The following is a 17,748-nucleotide window of genomic DNA, read 5'->3' on the forward strand; positions in this document are numbered from 1 at the left end:
TCTCCCTCTCTCTCCTCCCTTCTCTCTTTACTCTCTCTTTTACTATCCTTGAACAATATTATTTTAATGTTAATTAAAAAAATTAAATCACATTAAAAAATGATTATTTCACTGCAATAAGAATAATATTATCAATACTATATATAAAAGTGATAGAGATTTTGGACTAAAGTTTTTATTATTTCAACTATACCCTTGAATAATATTATTTCAATACGAATAATATTTCACTGCTATACTTTTAGTTCCTTCATATGCTGGATATTAATGTTTGTTTTTCTAGTTTGAATATTTTTTATTTTTTGTTACTATTTTTTCAGATGGATATTGAACAACAATTCACGAAAATGAATTTTGAAGAAAATCCAATGAATATTCATTGAGTCTTCAGAGAATCCTGATGAAAAAACTATAAGCGACATGTTAGAAGACTTCTAATAGTATGAGTCATGTCAATTTTCAAACTACTTTTCCAGAGGAATACACAAAGGAATACATATCAAGCTAGCTACTTCTCAGAAAATACTTGTATGATTGGAATCTGTTTCCATGTCACGAGCTTATCTTTAAAGACTCGTATGACATATAAGAGTCCAGTAATGTGACATGTGAGTTGAAAATGTGGCTTGCGTAATGGTGAAATGCATGAATGGTTATATTTTCGTTTTTCAGTGTCTAGTGTGAAAATAATGTGACATGTTAGTCAAAAGTGTCATAAGTATGTCTTCCATAATTGTAAAGCTTTTCAATAATGTTTATAGTGACATGTGTGTGGATAGTTGTGTCTTTATCTTTAGTGTATCTCATTGGCTATAAAAGGAGAAGAGTTGTAACATATCCCTCATAACGAAAATCAAATAAAATCGTAGTGTGTTTTATGTAAAACATGTTCTTCTAAATTCTTTTTTTTCATTTAGAAAGCTCTAATTATTATGTTCATATCATAAATTCCACCCTAGAGATGAAGTGAGCATTTAAAACCTCAGGAAAGAGGAACCTTGCCAAATAACATTAGTTTGAGGAAAATTTGTAGTCACTTATACCACTAATATCACAAAATCAATATCTACAACTGCTTTTGTCAACAGCATTTAGTTAGTTTAATATGCCTAAAAGATTCAAGAAGATGCTACAAAGTAGTCTCGGATAGTTCTTTATAGGGAGGGTGATGCTAAACTCATCATTGTTCCCTAACAATGCAATGTCCAGCAAGTTCTGCTACAATAGATACATTTTCATGTTTCTTCATTTGGTTCCAAAGATGGATCAAGAGCAAACATTCTTTGCTCGATTTAATTTGAGTTTATCTATTGACATAAGTTTTGTGAGACTATTCCTAAGTTCTCCAGCATAGCTTAAACAAAAATAATTTAACTTTATTTTTATTTTTTTGCTATAGAAATAACTTAGCACTTATCATGATAAGTACTTGTGCTATAAGTTGAAAATAAATAGTTTATCCAAACAGGACCATTATCTAAACTTATATCAAACTAAAAAGCAAATATTAAAAATAAAAAATAAAAAACTTGTGCATGTTCATATATTATATAGATCATGAGAATCAAATAATCTACATTGAATGAAACTGAGGCTGGAGGCTGATATACAATAAATCTACAAGGAGGTTTTCTTGTTATTAAAGAAACATAAAAATAGAAAAACAGTTAAAAACTTCAACTGCAAACAGTGCAACTCCAACCATTGGAGCATGTGAAGAGTTGTTTCAGTGCACACGCACATGGGTGCACATATCAAAGTTTCATTGGCAATTTCTTATGATTTAGTGCTTGTTTGAATTGACAATGAGTTTGACAACATTGCAGTGGAGCACCACAATTTTGACAAGAGTTTCAACAAAATTATAGTTTCACTTTAAGTTCACTAATCTCACCGTCAACATTACTGTGGAGAAGATGTTGATTCAACTTTGTACAAGCAATTGGTAGGTAGTCTAATGTATCTTACAGCTACACGCCCAGATATGATGTCTGTATTAGTATTGCTCCGTATTTAGTGAACTTGTTAGATCGGATGTCATGACCGGGGTTCAAACCCCGGTACCTCTACTTGTGTGTGTGAATTTATAATGGCTTTGCCATTTCGTCTATCTACAAACAAAAAAAAACATTATAATCAAGTTATTTCCCTAAAAAAAGATTATAATTTAAAAAGTTATTAAAAATAAAAACCAAACCAAATCAATGTAATTTGTTTAAATAAAAAATATTATAATCAAGTTAAAAAGTTAGTTTAGGAATTCGGTTAAATGAAGAAAGTTTATAAGATTTGCTTATATAAAGTAATCATAATGGGTGTAAAAATAGAAAGGACGTAGAAACATTTGAATTTTGACAAAATAATTTTAGGGAATGGGTAGATAGTAGAGATAGAGAATGGGTTCACATGTTCATCGGTCATCAAACCGCCAAGGTCATGGGTTCACATGTTCATCGGTCAAACCACAGGATTACTGGTTAAACCGCATAGTTGAACTAGATAAAACATAATGACTCGGCCGCATAATATATAATCGTGACTGGTTTTGCATTATACCATCGACCTGATAATTTCATTCGAATTGTAAATGTTGTTTGATAATCCAAATCAACCAAATAATCAAGATAAAAATCAATCAAATAGTTGAATCATTCGAATTAAAAATGTTGTTTGATTTGCATTTAAAAACGTAGTTCAATTAATCAAATGTCAGGTTAAAAAAATATCTAACGAACACAAACCAAATCAAGCTAACATTTTTGTGTATGCCTCCTGTATTTCTCACTAAGATGAAGGTTTAAGAAAAAGGAAGTTAGTTGGTGGGAGATCTGAGGCAAGATGATTAGTTTCTATGTTTGTTGATGAGGAATGATGGCTATGGATGTGTTTAGCAAGAACAAGAGACTTGGTGAGAAAATAACACAAATCAAATCAGATGAAATGACCACCACAATCAAATGAAGTGATTTGGCGAAAATGTGCAACTGCAGCCTATAAAAACAGATCAATTCCAACCTCAACAATCAAAACAAAAGCATCAGTCAGTGCTTACATTCATTTTTGTACATTGCGCTTACAAAAGGATCGGTCATTCACTTATAGTGTTCAAGTAAATGCCAAGCATTTTATATGCAGTCATAGATTAGATTCACGCAGTTCAATAATGAACATCAACCATGGTTTTTGAGCCGGCAGCGCTACTTAGCCTAATTGTTTACAACAAAACATGACAGTAGAATTTGTATGCTCATCAAATCATCAATAGTAGAATATATGATACACCCCTTGTCTCTAGCAAGCAGAAGCAAAAAAAATCCCAGCTTTACAATGTATTTAGCTTTTAGCTTCTTCACTTGCTATAACCAATCCTTGTATGCACTTTACATTTAAGATAACCTGCAGAAATGACAATAAATGCTTTACCACAAATTTACAATTACAGATAAATTGAGCATTTAAAAACTAACTCTTACCCAATGGCATATTCAGAAATCCAAGCCACTCAAACCACCTTATCACAGGATCACTATCTACAACTACCTGTCAACAAAATTTGGTTGGTATAATCTTCCTAAAGGATTCAAGAAGATGCTACAAAGTAGTCCCGGATAGTTCTCTTTAGGGAGGGCGGTGGATTCAATACAGACGAAGGGCTCTTCAAAGCAGACTCTGGAGTGTTTTTAGGAGATATGGTTAGATCAAATTCTGATAAAAGCTGGTTCTTGTGCCCTTCAGATGTAGTTGTTTTAGGTGGTGTGATTGGAGTGGCTGACTTTACTGGGTCATTTGGTTCTTCATTGGATAGTAGAACATAGTCACTTGACTTAGGACAAGTTTCTTCATTGTCTAGTAGCATTTTGCACTCTGTTCTAGGTATGGCCATAACCCTTCTTCGGATGGAAAATGGAGTCTTTGATGTTGTAACAGAACTGCGTTTATTCCATATATGGATCTAAAAAGGAAAAATTGGGGGAAGTTACAATTCTGAAGAAGAAGAAAAACTTGAGGCAGCATAAAAAAAAAATGAAAAGATATGTCGCTCTCAATAGAAGTGTGTTGCAAACAAGCGATAAAATATATAAACAGCGTTACTTACAGAGAAATCATCAGAAGCAGTTGCTAATTTTCCATTGTCAGACCGGCACCTGCAAAACAAATTAAGTTAGAATCTCGTATCAGATCGGATAGAACTAAAACCATGCCTAATTTCCAATTTACCAGTCAACTGCAGTAACTTCCTCGTAATGACTCTTCAAAATAGTTGGTTCCACTTGAGGCTTGTCAACCTGATTTGTAAAAGTTAAGTTAAACTACATCCTTAATGCAACCAAAGAACCAAACTTTAGAGTAGCTGATTGAAAGTAAGAAAAGCAACCTGCCAAACATATGCTTTTGCATTACTAGAACCACAAACGATGTTAGATGCATCGGGGCTAATCGCAGCCTGGAATTGAACACGAGACAGGGAAAAAGTCAGGAGTCATGAAAGAAACTTGATGCAAGAAATTCTGATGTACAGGCCAAATTCTCACCTTAATAAAAAATGATTCAATACGACCTCCTTCAAAGTATCTCAAAGCCCCCTTTTCAAGTTGAAGTGTATTATATAGATAAACTCTGCAAGAAAGAAGAAACAGTTTATTTTATGTCATGATGGACATTCTCGAAACCATGGTTTGATTTACAAAAAATAGTATTTAGGAGGATACCGGCTATCCATGCAGGAAGCAGAAAGCAACAGTCCACTGTCATCTTGGGACAAGCTAGATATACCGTGTAATCTTTGCTGAAAGGACAAAGAATACAGTCAAGACAGTGAAGATTACATCATTTCAAGCTTTCCAATATCTACTAAAAATCAACAAAGTGCAAAAATCAGTCATATAAAAAAGCATAAACATTTTCTATCACATTCACAGTTTAACTTCATGTGAGATATATTTCCATAAGAAATTCATATACCCTCTTCGTAAACATATAAATCATAGTTCAATTTACTCAGGAATCTCAATTTGCAAACTCCTAAGCCAGACTCGTTGTATAGAAACTAAAAAACTACCACTGCACATCTCAGTTCCATTCCAACTAACCTTTCCTGGTTCAGGACATGCTTGTGTGACAATACTTTTTAAATTTCTGGTATCCCAAAACTTCACCACACTGGAATAAACAAATTAAATGGTAAAATCAATTAACACTGCTAAAAGCTTAAAAAAAACTTCAATTATATTTTGAATATTTTGAAGGGTAATACATTAACCAACCTATTTACTGCCCCAGCAGTGGCTATGGAAACTTGATCCTTGAGCCAAAGAACAGATGTAACACTATTGGAAGCAACCTGACAGGTTAGAGCTGTTGTTAGAAGGGTTTATTTTGAAAAATGTGAATGAATTGCATACCACCAGCAACTTACCTTGCCCCTCCTTGGTCGTAGTCCTTGATACAGAATATGTGCTCCATTGACAACATCCGTTGAACTACATAAGCAAACAGATAGTAAATATACTTTAACAGAACATTCAGTTCATTAAAAAACTTACTAACAGGTTCAGTAAATGCTCATCACAAGTTTTACAAATAAAAATCTGCAATTTACCATATCCTAACTTCTCCACGTCTATTCGAATTGGAGTTACATCTTAAGTCCCAAAGACGAAAAGATCCATCTCTTGAACCAGAGACTAAGATATCTGCAAGTTTGGAGATAAAAAAAATGTCAATTACTAATATATTTGTGATTACATAAAATCCAGTGCATTGTAGAAGCATAGAAATGTATACACAAAGAAATCTTACCGGGATTAGTTGGATGAGAAGAAATAGATTTCACACTTCCTGTGTGCCCTGTTAACACTCCAAGACACTTCTTTTCTTGAACATCCCATACCTTAACCTGTGAATGAGCACCATAAGAACATTCAGTATAAAATCAGCTTCAAGGAAACTACACATGTAATACTATATCTTATGGTGAAAACCAATTCTAACTCAATGCTATGAAAATGATAACTATTGACTCGAATTTCAATTAAGTTTGTTCAACAAGCTCTGCAATTAAAAAGGGGGTACCGGATGTTGGGTACTCTTTAAATCATATTTCAATGCAGTGTTTCAAAATGTGGTAACTTTGATTAAAAATTTAACAAGTATCATGTGAGAATCAAGAACAAAACATAGAAAGAACAACAATGTAATCTGTATATTGTTTTAGGAGGCAATAGTAAACTGAGAACAACACAACAACTCACCGTTTGATCACCAGAAGCAGTGAGGATCTGTGTATCATCCTGCAAACAAATGTAAACCAATTTAAGACACTAACAAAATAAACAATTCAGGCTGACTACAATCGATCAAAATATTAACAAAAACCTATTTATAAAGTTAATGAACATATAATTGCAAAACTTGAAGGCTACCTTAATCCAATTGACATCAAAAACTGCATTATTATGCGAACTCCATTCACAAATCCTCGCTTCCTCTGATATCAAAAGAGGCAAAATTTCACATAAGCAAATCATAAACCATAAAAATTGTTCATATATATAATCTTTGTAGCACCAACACTTCTTATCAAAGGTGTGCCAAGTGTACAATGCATGTAAGTATCTAACACCGACACATGTAATTTCATTGAAATATGTCTTTTTCTCAAATTATAAATGGTGTTAGAATCGACACTTCTAATCAAAGGTGTGTCTAACACTAACACAACACAACACTAACACATGTGGTTACATTGAAATATGCCATGTTCTCAAATTATCATCAGTGTCAACATGTCAATGTCCATATTGTATCAGGTGTTCATACTTCAAATCTAATTAATACAACGTAGATCAAAATTCAAAATCAAACAAAAAAGTTAAAAACAAACCTGCATTTCTTTCTAGACACTGAGGCACCGCAAATTTTCGACGAGTATCAAAAAAGCTAACATATCCCTCCTCATTAGACAAAGCAAGAATATGACAAAATTTCGAAGTCTGCACAAAAAAAAAAAATCCCAAAATAAAAAAACAAGGGTGACCCGCATGATATTTTCTGCATAAAAACAAAAGGGTATAATCAAAATCGAATCTTTCAAACCTTAGCGAACGAAAGCGCAAGAGGAACAACGTCTTCACCGTTATGCTGAGTAGCTACAGCTCCAACATCTAAGAATCCGTGAAACCATCCATCGTAATTAGGTCTTTTTCGAACTGTAACAACAACAAAAAAATCCTAAAATGTTAGAAAAATCGAAAATTGAAAATTGAGAATTATGAAATTGTGTAAAGTGAGTGATGAATTTTAAAGGACCTCGGAAGGAATTGAGCTCGCGTGAAGTTGTGAGGTTGAAGAAGGATTGAGATTTTCGAGGAGCCATTGAGATTTTGGGAGAAAATTGAATCGAATTGAAGAAGAAAAGGAATTAGGGTTTTGAGTGTGAAAATGAATGAAAAATGGAAATTTAATGTGGAAAAGTTTGGGCGGTATTGTTAGAAAACTGTAAATTTGGCGGGAACTTTAATTTCGTTTTTTTTGGAAAAAAAAAATGTTTTGACTCAATTGTTGACCGGGTGTATTATTATATTTGTTTTTCTACTCTTTTCGATCTCTATTATAAAAAAATAATAATAATAATAATAATTCATTGAATAACTTAGATAGTTAAATACATGAGTTGTTCAATGAATTTGAAGAAAAGAATTATTCAATGAATTTGAAAAAATTAATTATATAAGTTATTCAAATAATTGATAAATGAATTTTTATTTATAACAATAATCAGAATGAGCATGTCATAATTTATTTATTTTTATACAGAATTTATTACATTTTTTGTGGTGGCTGAGGTTTAAACTTCAACCTTGCATGTATTATGTTTTGTCCTTACCAACTGAGTTAAGCATACGATGATTACATAATTTATTATATCTTTTAATTTCTATGAAGTTATCAAAACGGATTTTTTAAGAAGTTAAATTAACTCACCCAAATTGACACCAGAGGGATCCATTGAAGAAATGTTATTTCTTTTATTAGAGGAAAATAATATAATGTTTAAGTTGTCGACGGTATTAAATGCTATATATTTTGCAATCATAATATTATATAAAAAATTATTTGAATTATGATCTCACATTAAAAATACTCTAAAAAATATTTAAACTGAAATATATATATTTATTGAAAATGTAAAATTTAAAAAACTATGTCCGTTTCCTTAAAATAAAAAAATAAAAAACTATGTCTGTTAATATCCTCTGCAACCTTATTTTAGCTCGGTATGTGATATTCTCATAGTTGGCTACAAAGAATGCAACGTATAGATCAAAATCCACTTTGTCAGTCGATCACCCAACCACCATAATAGAATGTTAACGTAACAATTAACAAACTAAAATTTGTTATTAAAAAAAATATATTCAAGAGGTTGTATATGTTTTTAATTACAAACGTTAGTGGTTGGATGTTCGATTAATATCTATTCATTTGTCCTAGTTTAAAACTTATGACCTCCGTTTCATTAAATTTTAGATGAAATTAATTGAGCTACCCAACCTCCATTCAAAATGTTGTACATTCATGCACGTTTTTTTACTAGGTCAGACACTCTGATAGAGTATCCTTGATTATACTTTACACTAGATTTAGATGTCTAATGTTAAATATGAAACAATAAGGGTGTGTTTGGATGAGGGTTTAGGAGGGGAAGTGAGGGGAGGGTTCATTTTTCATTTTTAAATTATGAATATTATGAAATGTCTTTTAAAAATTTTAACATATTAACATGATAAATGATGATATAATACTTCAACCACACTTAATTTTTTTTATTTTTTATAAAACATGTTGTATAGTCTGTAGTTTAAAAAAGAAAAATAAACTCTCCTCTTCCTTCTCCTCGTAAACCCCCCATCCAAACATACCCTATAGGATCTTATTAAGATGGGAATGATTCTTTACTAGGTCGGTCAATCAAAGTATCCTCGATGATACATTACACTTAATTTAGATGTCTAATATGTAAATATGAAACAATAAAGGACCTTGTTACAGGAATGGATCATCTCAAGTTTCTCAAATTTATACATTAAAGTTTTTTTACATTCAATTTTTTATATTAATAACATATCTCACATTTTTCCCTTTAATGGGAAGATGTACGACAATTGAGAAATACGAGATATATTTTTTTAGAGGATCCAGTATGTGATAGTGACAAAAAATAACATTTTTTTTTCTAATCTTTCATTTCAACGTTTTTATTGTAGGCCTTGTTTGATATGAATTATGTGAAACCAAATGCATTTAAGCACATTGGTCCCTTGGAAAGCTAACTAGTTATTTTCTTAAAATTTTATTTTAGTTTATCCATTGTTTTTGAAGTGTGGATTTGAAAATCTGGAATTTTAGATATATTTAGTTTTAAAGATTTCAGGAATATATTTATTTATTTTAGATATTAATTGTAAAAAATTTATGAGGGTGATGTTTTGATTTAAGAAAAAATTTGGGGGGTACCAAGTAAAATCTCAAGTTATATTGGTCTATCAATTTGGTCATGTATAAGTCCATTCATTTCAATGTTGCAAAAATGTTAACTTTAATTTGACTATTACTGCCTACACCCTCTACAGTTTTTTTTTTAATGAAGAAACTAAATGAAATATATTAAAGAAACAATCAGTCCCTTAAGCATAAGGTGTGCCGAAGGGAGCTGAAAAGAGTTAATTACAATACAGTAAGGCTAAAACAACCATAAATCAAAAACAAAAACAGACATTACAAGACAGTCTGTAAACAACATAGTAGATTTTATCTCCAAAAGGGATAGTCAAAAGCGAACGTGATGAAGTTTGCTTTCAACCACCAATATCTTTGAAGTTAACGCTTTCAAGAAGAGCTTCAAAATGATCCATATGGTTTTGGAAAATCCTCCTGTTGCGATCTTTCCATATAACAAATAAGACCGAAATCCAAATAATAGTAAAAGCTTTCATATAATTCTTTGAGAAACCTCCAAGAGCACAAAACTGATTAGCATGTGTATTTAAATTGCCGTGAAACACCGTTAAAAACCAAGCCAATTTGATATCAAGAGTCATAGCCGACCATAATAGTCGACCATAATAGTCACATTGAAAAAACAAATAGTCCCTTTCCTCCTCCTTACCGCACAAGAAACATTTGTAGCCTCAAGTACATTCCTCTTGCGAAGGTTGTCCTTTGTAGCAAGTCTATTCAGAAAGAGACGCCAAACAAAAATGTTAACCTTTAAGGGAACCACTTTAAGCCATAAAAATTGATTAAACTCTGCAGTGATGTTGATGTCCACCGCTGTTAAATAAGAGTAAGCTGAATGCACTGTATAGATTTGTGACGAGTGGAGTCTCGACACCCACCTATTCATGTCTACCTGCAAAACAAAGTTAGTCAACCGCTCCACACACTCCCAAATGTTGTAATGTAAATCTCACTCCCACACTCTCAACAATACTAAAAAATACCAATATATTTATTTTAAATATTGTTTTCTCAAAACCATCCTAAAATACATATAATACTCCCTCCGTTTTTAAATATAAGCAAAATTGATTTTTTAGGTTCATTCCATTAATGATGTATGTAGTTCATATTATGGACCACATACATCATTAATTGAATGAACCTAAAATGTCATTTTTGCTTATATTTTGAAACGGATTGGGTATTTGGAAACACCGCCTATGTTGATCTAGCGGTGTTGGCATTTGATCTTGGAGATTGATTCTTTTAAATTTCATAGATTTAATTCTCCTCGATGATAATATTGATGTGTTGGTTTAACTTCTTAAAATAAATTGAAAATACCAACAGAAAAACATAAAAATAAAATAAAATCGTACTATTAAAAGCATTCGTTAAAAGCACAACCATTAAATGTGTCTCATACAAGCAATTAATTCAAAATTACTCCTTTTGATCACTACTATTATAAGCAAAAATCCACGTTTTAAGTTCGTTTAATAAATGATGTATGTAATCTATGATATAAACTACTTACACTATTTATTAAATGAATATTAAAAATACATTTTTGCTTATAAAAATGACTGAAGGGTGTACTATACCAAAATAAACAACGTAAGAATTAATAATTGAAATAAGCTCAACAAATCTTCATCATGCAGTATCTTCGTTTTGCTAACACGTACAAGCCTTCTTCAACCAACACAACTCCTTCTAAAGAGATCATATTGTTCTTGATGGATACTCTCTTTTATTCAAACAAACTGTGCTAGCTTTATCCCTATGCACGCTAGCATTTGCTTCGTCTTTATACTCTCGTTTGCTACCATTTCGGCGAGTTAGTCGTGTTGAGCAAGTCATCATCCAAACTCTAAACTGGTTTGAATTATAGAAATCTGAAACTATTCAACAATGTTCGGAGTATATAAGTTGAACTCGTCCGAGAATGTGTTAGAGAATCTGAAACTATTCAACTATTCAACAATGTTCAGAGTATATATATTTATATGGGTGCGTGCGTACGTATCGTCACCATTCAAGTCTTGTAAAAATATTTTATTTTAAAATATGGTGATACTAGTTTCCTGCAGTTGTTAAAGAAAGAAAACAAAATTATTATAATTTACGTCAATTTATTGATTGATTAATGAGAGTAGCTGTATATTATAATAGAAGTAGAACAAATTGCTATCATTTTTTTTTTTAAGGAAGAGCAGATTTCTTTAATTTATTTTCCCCTTTACTACTAGCGTCTAACTTAAACATTTGGCTATTACTCTCCTTTCTCCGTCTCAAAATAATCATATTTTTAACATTTTTTTCTATTTCAAAATAATTGTTACTTTAAAATAATATTTCCTACAGTTTATTATAGATCTATGTCAAATAAGTCACAACATTTCCTACAGTTTATTATATAGTTGATATTTTTATAAAACTCGATATGAACTATTGTTTACTTTTTAAGACACTTGTCAATTATAGAAGCAAGGGAATGGAGATCTCCATTTATTAAGGAAGGAGATGGCGAGGATTCCGACTCGAAAATGAGATGATTTATTTGTTGTTTGGTATGAGAGCAAGTGAAAGGAAAGAAAGTTGTTTATTTGTAATGATGACAAAACTACTTTATGTGAAAATTAAATAGAATAAAGAGAATAAACTATATTGTACCTTAGTTAGTTGAAGTCGTTTTGCAAACCAACTCTGATTTAACTTAACTTGCTGAAAAACGGTTGATTCAGAGCCTATATAAGCTTCCCCCCTCATAATTGAAATAGAATTGTGAATCAAATATTCAATTATAAAATATGTTAGAACACACACGCACGCTCTCTCTCTCTCTCTCTCTCTCTCTCTCTCTCTCTCTCTCTCTCTCTCTCTCTCTCTCTCTCCTCAATCAATGTTCTCTGCACTGAGACATTCAAAAACTCCACTCTATAAATATTTCATTCACCAGAAACTTACTACGTATCTCATCACCTACATATCAATTAAGTTATTCTAGTTCTAGCCAGTAAAGATTGATTGCTATTGTTATTGTTCTCTTAAGAATTTTAATAAATTTTACTTTTCCTATATAAATTAAAAAAAAAATATCTGATATTTAGTCAATAATATTCATATACAATGAAAAACCATTTTCTAATACCACTTTTTTTTGTCTTTCTTTTCAATTATTTTTATGTTTAGGAAAAGACGTCTTACGCATCAATGAGAAAATATCACAAGATAATTCATCTAACCTTATTTCTAAAGGAAAAAAATTCAATCAGGTTTCTTTTCTCTCCCAGTTGGCAATGGTGGCCAACCCTTTATTGTAAAAAAATTAAATAAAATTGGTATATGGTATCACGAATTGGAACCACAAACATTTGTTTGGGTTGCAAATCGTGATTCACATCTACTAGACTCTAGTGGTTATTTTCAAATATAAGAGGATGGCAATCTTGTCATTCTAGATGAATCGAGAAACTATTGGGCCTCTAAGCTATAAGGACCTACTACAAAAAAAAAAAAAAAAAAAACTGCGAGGCTCCTAGATTCTAGGAATCTTAGTTCTCAGAGATGACAATGGTCGCTTGTCGGATAGCTTTAAACTCCCAACATACACACTGCTTCCTAGAATGACACTTGAAAAAAAAAACTATGAATTCTTGGAGAAATGATAACAACCCATGAACATGAAACTTCGTCTTTGAGGAAGCTCATAGCGAATACCGAAAAATATACAGAATAAGGAACCACACCGAAATTTATTGGGAATCTGGTGAAATCCTTCCCAAACCCCTGATTTACTTGTTGAACAATGGAAAAAACTCTTCACATGCGAAATATGTATACTACCTATCTCTGGATGATTATAGGAATATAAGAATGTTGATGAACTCGTCGGGAGAGATTCAACTACTTAAGTGGGACAAGGCATTTTAAAGGGTTAAAATTTGGTGGAAACCTTATGATGTATGCGACTTCAATGATTACTGTCGTAATTTAACCACCTGCAATAGACATAAGTGGAAACAATGTCGGTGTTTACCAGGATTTAGTCCTAGGTTGAGTATTGATGATGGAGAACAATTTGGGTGTCTTAGAAAATCTCAGTGTTCAACCACCAACAATGACACGTCCATCCACTTAACAAATATAATAGTGAAAAATCTTGACACTAGAATCTTCACAAAATCAGAGGTGCAGATTTTCTTGCATCAAAGCGATTTCCCACACTCACTCACTCCGTGGATGCAAAGCTTATTCGTATTCTAATGCAACTAAACATGATGATCATAGTCTCCCCCCATGTTCGATTTGGACAAAAGATTTAACCATGACTCAAAAGGAGAGAGTTGATGGGATCAATATTTCTATCCTCGTGATCATGAGCTCACTTGATATATATATATATATATATATATATATATATATATATATATATATATATATATATATATATATTTTCTACGTGTGCGCGCACGTGCATGCATGTATATCGTTACTGTTCAAGTCTTCTTATAAAAATATTTTTATTTTAAATTACGGTGATACTAGTGTCTTACATTTGATAAAGAAAAAAAACAAATTTGTTTTATAATTTATGTTTATTTATTAATTGATTAATGAGAGTAGATGTAAATTGTAATAGAATATAATGCTTTCATTTTTTTGAAGGGAGTGCAAACTGCTTTCATTTATTTTCCTTCTTACTACTAGTGTTTAACTTAAATATTTGGCTACTACTCTACTCCCTCAATCTTAAAATAATTATATTTTTAGCATTTTTTTTTGTCTCAAAATAATTGTTACTTTAAAATACTAATGTAACATTTATTTTACGCTTAAAAGCGTGTTTCTTCCCTGCACTTTGATCATATTTTGGCATTAATTCCTGTATTTTTTTTGTTTACATTGATCTCTACACTTTGTAAAACTTTTGTCATTGGTCCTTCTGTTAACCTCATGTTAAAAAGAAAATAAACGGCGTGTCATGTGGACCAATTATTTCATGCCATGTGGCACACTAAGAGACAAAATTGCAGAATTAAAATAAATAAGATAAAATAATTGATTTTAAATCAGAACAAAATCTAGGCAAGGCATGCTTCTTGGAGCTCCAACCCAGAAATCAACAACAATTCCAATAACAAGGATAACCCAACAACACAAATTAGTCATCAACCTACTTTTATATTTTTTTTCTTCTTAGAAACCTACTTTTGATATACTTTCCATTGGAATTAGATTACGTACGTACAATGGATTAATAGTCTTTCCCTATATCGAACCCATTTTGTTATTTAATGACAATTTTGAAATAATAATGATATCAAATATGTGCATTTTTTTCCTGTAGATAGTAGTGACGTGTATGATGTACTATCCAAAAACACACATAGAAGGGGGAGATTTCAAGTAACTACATGAAACCTTCAGCTTACAATCTTGACATGTGCATATGTTAGTTGACATTTACTTGTATTTGAGTCCAATAAACAAAGAAATTTGTTTTTTTACTTATAATTGAGGTTCAACATAGTATTGTAATTTAAATTTTTCAATGTGATATAGATATCACTACTCTTCATCTATTAATACACAACATGCTAGTAACGAACTTAAGTGGGTGAAAACTATAAATCAAATCAAGAAATAATAATTCCTTCAAAAAAAAAAATCAAGAAATAATAATAAATTACAATCGATAAATTAATTTTTTATTTTTCTTTTTAATTAAGGAATTACATTGCGTACAATGGATTAATCAAAGGATACATGTAATATTCTTTCAAAACAAAAAAAAAAGGATACATATAATATACAAGGTGGAAATAGAAATCAATTAGTCTTAATCATTTTCGAATTTGCAAAGAGATACATTAATTATTTTTCCAATATGTCAAACCATGTTAAGTATTCACAAGTCACATATTATTATTATCTTATGTCAAATAGAAAATTCAAAACAGAATTAGTGGAGTATATGTGTCTAATTTTTATTGAGTGTCAAGTAAATCACTCACAATTTTTAGAGGTAACATAGAATTTTCCATTATAAACTAATCTGTTTTAACCAAATATACAAATTTAAATTGTAGTTAATATTTCTTCTAAAAAAAATTATAGTTTAATATTAGGCGAACACTTGAGCACTTTTTAGAGTTTGGTTGGATACATATTCACCAACAATGACATGTCCATCCACTTAATAAGAGGAAGAGTGCAATTTTTCTTGCATCAAAGTGAGTTCCCACACTCACTCCCTCCGTGGATGCAAAGCTTATTCGTATTCTAATTCAACTAAACATAGTTTTTTGAAGAAAATTCAACTAAACATAGTGATTATAGTTTCCACCCATATTCGATTTGGACAAGGGATTTAACCATGATTCAAAAGGAGAGAGTTGATGGGATCAATATTTCTATCTTTATGATCAAGAGCTCACTTGATATGCCATATATATATATATATATATATATATATATATATATATATATATATATATATATATATATTTGTCTATGTGCGTGCGTGTGTATCATTACCGTTCAAGTCTTCTTATAAAAATATTTTTATTTTAAATTATGGTGATACTAGTGTCCTATATTTGTTAAAGAAAGAAAACAAAATTGTTTTAATTTACGTTAATATTAATTGATTAATGAGAGTAGCTGTATATCTTTGTTCAGATATCTCTGATCCAGTATACCTTTTGAGAAATAATAATATATTTTAATCAGTGTGATATACTTATATATACTTGAAGTAATAAAAATATATTTGTTGAAGAAACTTGAAGTAATAAAAATATACTTGAAGTAACATAATAATGATTCGAGAAGAAAAATATATTTGTAGTCATATTAGGAGATCAAGCTTTGCGACATGTCCATGATTTTAGAGCTTATATCTCCCTAATCTTCTAAGCTCCTATAATTGTGTGTGTTTGAAAGTTCTTACGATTTTAGTCAAATATTTATAATCTGATGATCATAATATGTAAATATCTTCATAGTTACAATATACGTGAATTAAGTTCTTTCTAAAATAAAAAAAAAGGGAATCAATTATCAATTTATCATTGGTTGTTGAACGTATTCTAAAATAAAAAATACATAATGTGTGAGCAGCTCTTACCTGATTTCTTTCTTGGTTTTGAACATTTTATAATAGTAAATCATTAAATACATCAACCACATTTTCATTCTTGTCTTGTCTATCACATTGCAAAATACCAAAAGAAGTATAACATCTTGACATATAAGGCAGATGCATGTATATTTGTGTGACATCCATACCAAAAGAATAATACAAAGTTTTAGTGCGATTTTCTTTTCTCCTTCGATTTTCTCGTTCTTATTGTAAATTTATATTTCTCCGGTTACATTTAGAAAAAACAACTTTTTAGGTTGATAGAATAATTAATGTATTTGCTCATATTTATAGACCAAATATATTAGTTATTCAATGAATCTAAAAAATTGTTTTTTGCTTATAAATGTGACCGGAGAAAGTATATAACGAAAGAACATGTTTAGAGAATAATTAAAATTTTATACACAATATTAAAAGACTGACGAGACATTTGTTATGGTCAAATGCATGTTCGAATCCGCAATGTCCAGTTTTAATATTAAACTCTTTAACACTAAAAATAAAAAAAATTGTAAATAGTTAATTAGTTTTAATAATTTTTGTTTATTCACAAATTTCTTCCACTAAAGTTAACATTATTTGATATGCATCAAACATTAAATATAAGTATATCTTTTATCCTTCCTTCCTCTTTAAAAAAAAAGTATATTTTTTATCACGCATCAAACACTGAAGATAAGTATATCTTTCACCTCTAAAAAAACGAACATCTCTTTCAAGTGAAATTCGAATTTTAGTTTATGACAAAAAAAATTTAAAACAAAATAAATATATGATCTAAACTAAACATATATAACATAATAGTATTGTACAAAAATAAATATTCATAATATATAAATTAATGTACTAAATTAAGTGGCGCACACCACAAAGATAAACAAAACACATTCAGCTACAAAAACGTCGTCGCACAGACTCTGTCATCATCATTATTTCATTCAATAATATAAAAAAATCCAAGGTTAAAATCGTAATTCTTCATCTCAAAATTCATAGAGCGGGAATTAGAGCCGTTGCTTCTCAATTCAATGAAATTTTCGCGCCAAATTTTCATTTCCCACTTGCCCTGCCCGTAAATTCTCGGTCAGACCCTT

General features: G+C 30.6%; 1 protein-coding gene across 1 annotated transcript; it reads right to left on the minus strand.

Moving 5' to 3' along the window:
- Positions 1-2,992: 2,992 nt before the first annotated feature.
- Positions 2,993-7,445, minus strand: LOC11421076 (denticleless protein homolog). The gene is made up of 17 exons (XM_003618107.4): positions 7,309-7,445; positions 7,096-7,208; positions 6,884-6,992; positions 6,423-6,487; positions 6,252-6,290; positions 5,800-5,896; positions 5,600-5,693; positions 5,417-5,480; positions 5,265-5,341; positions 5,091-5,160; positions 4,710-4,786; positions 4,533-4,617; positions 4,376-4,444; positions 4,219-4,286; positions 4,097-4,145; positions 3,474-3,952; positions 2,993-3,396 (listed from the first exon to the last, which is right to left on the minus strand). The coding sequence occupies exons 1-16, from the start codon at positions 7,373-7,375 to the stop codon at positions 3,581-3,583; spliced, it is 1,515 nt and encodes a 504-aa protein (XP_003618155.1). The 5' UTR covers positions 7,376-7,445; the 3' UTR covers positions 2,993-3,396; positions 3,474-3,580.
- Positions 7,446-17,748: the final 10,303 nt, after the last annotated feature.

The sequence above is a fragment of the Medicago truncatula genome, chromosome 6 (genome assembly GCF_003473485.1).
Source record: "Medicago truncatula cultivar Jemalong A17 chromosome 6, MtrunA17r5.0-ANR, whole genome shotgun sequence".
Taxonomy (NCBI): domain Eukaryota; kingdom Viridiplantae; phylum Streptophyta; class Magnoliopsida; order Fabales; family Fabaceae; genus Medicago; species Medicago truncatula.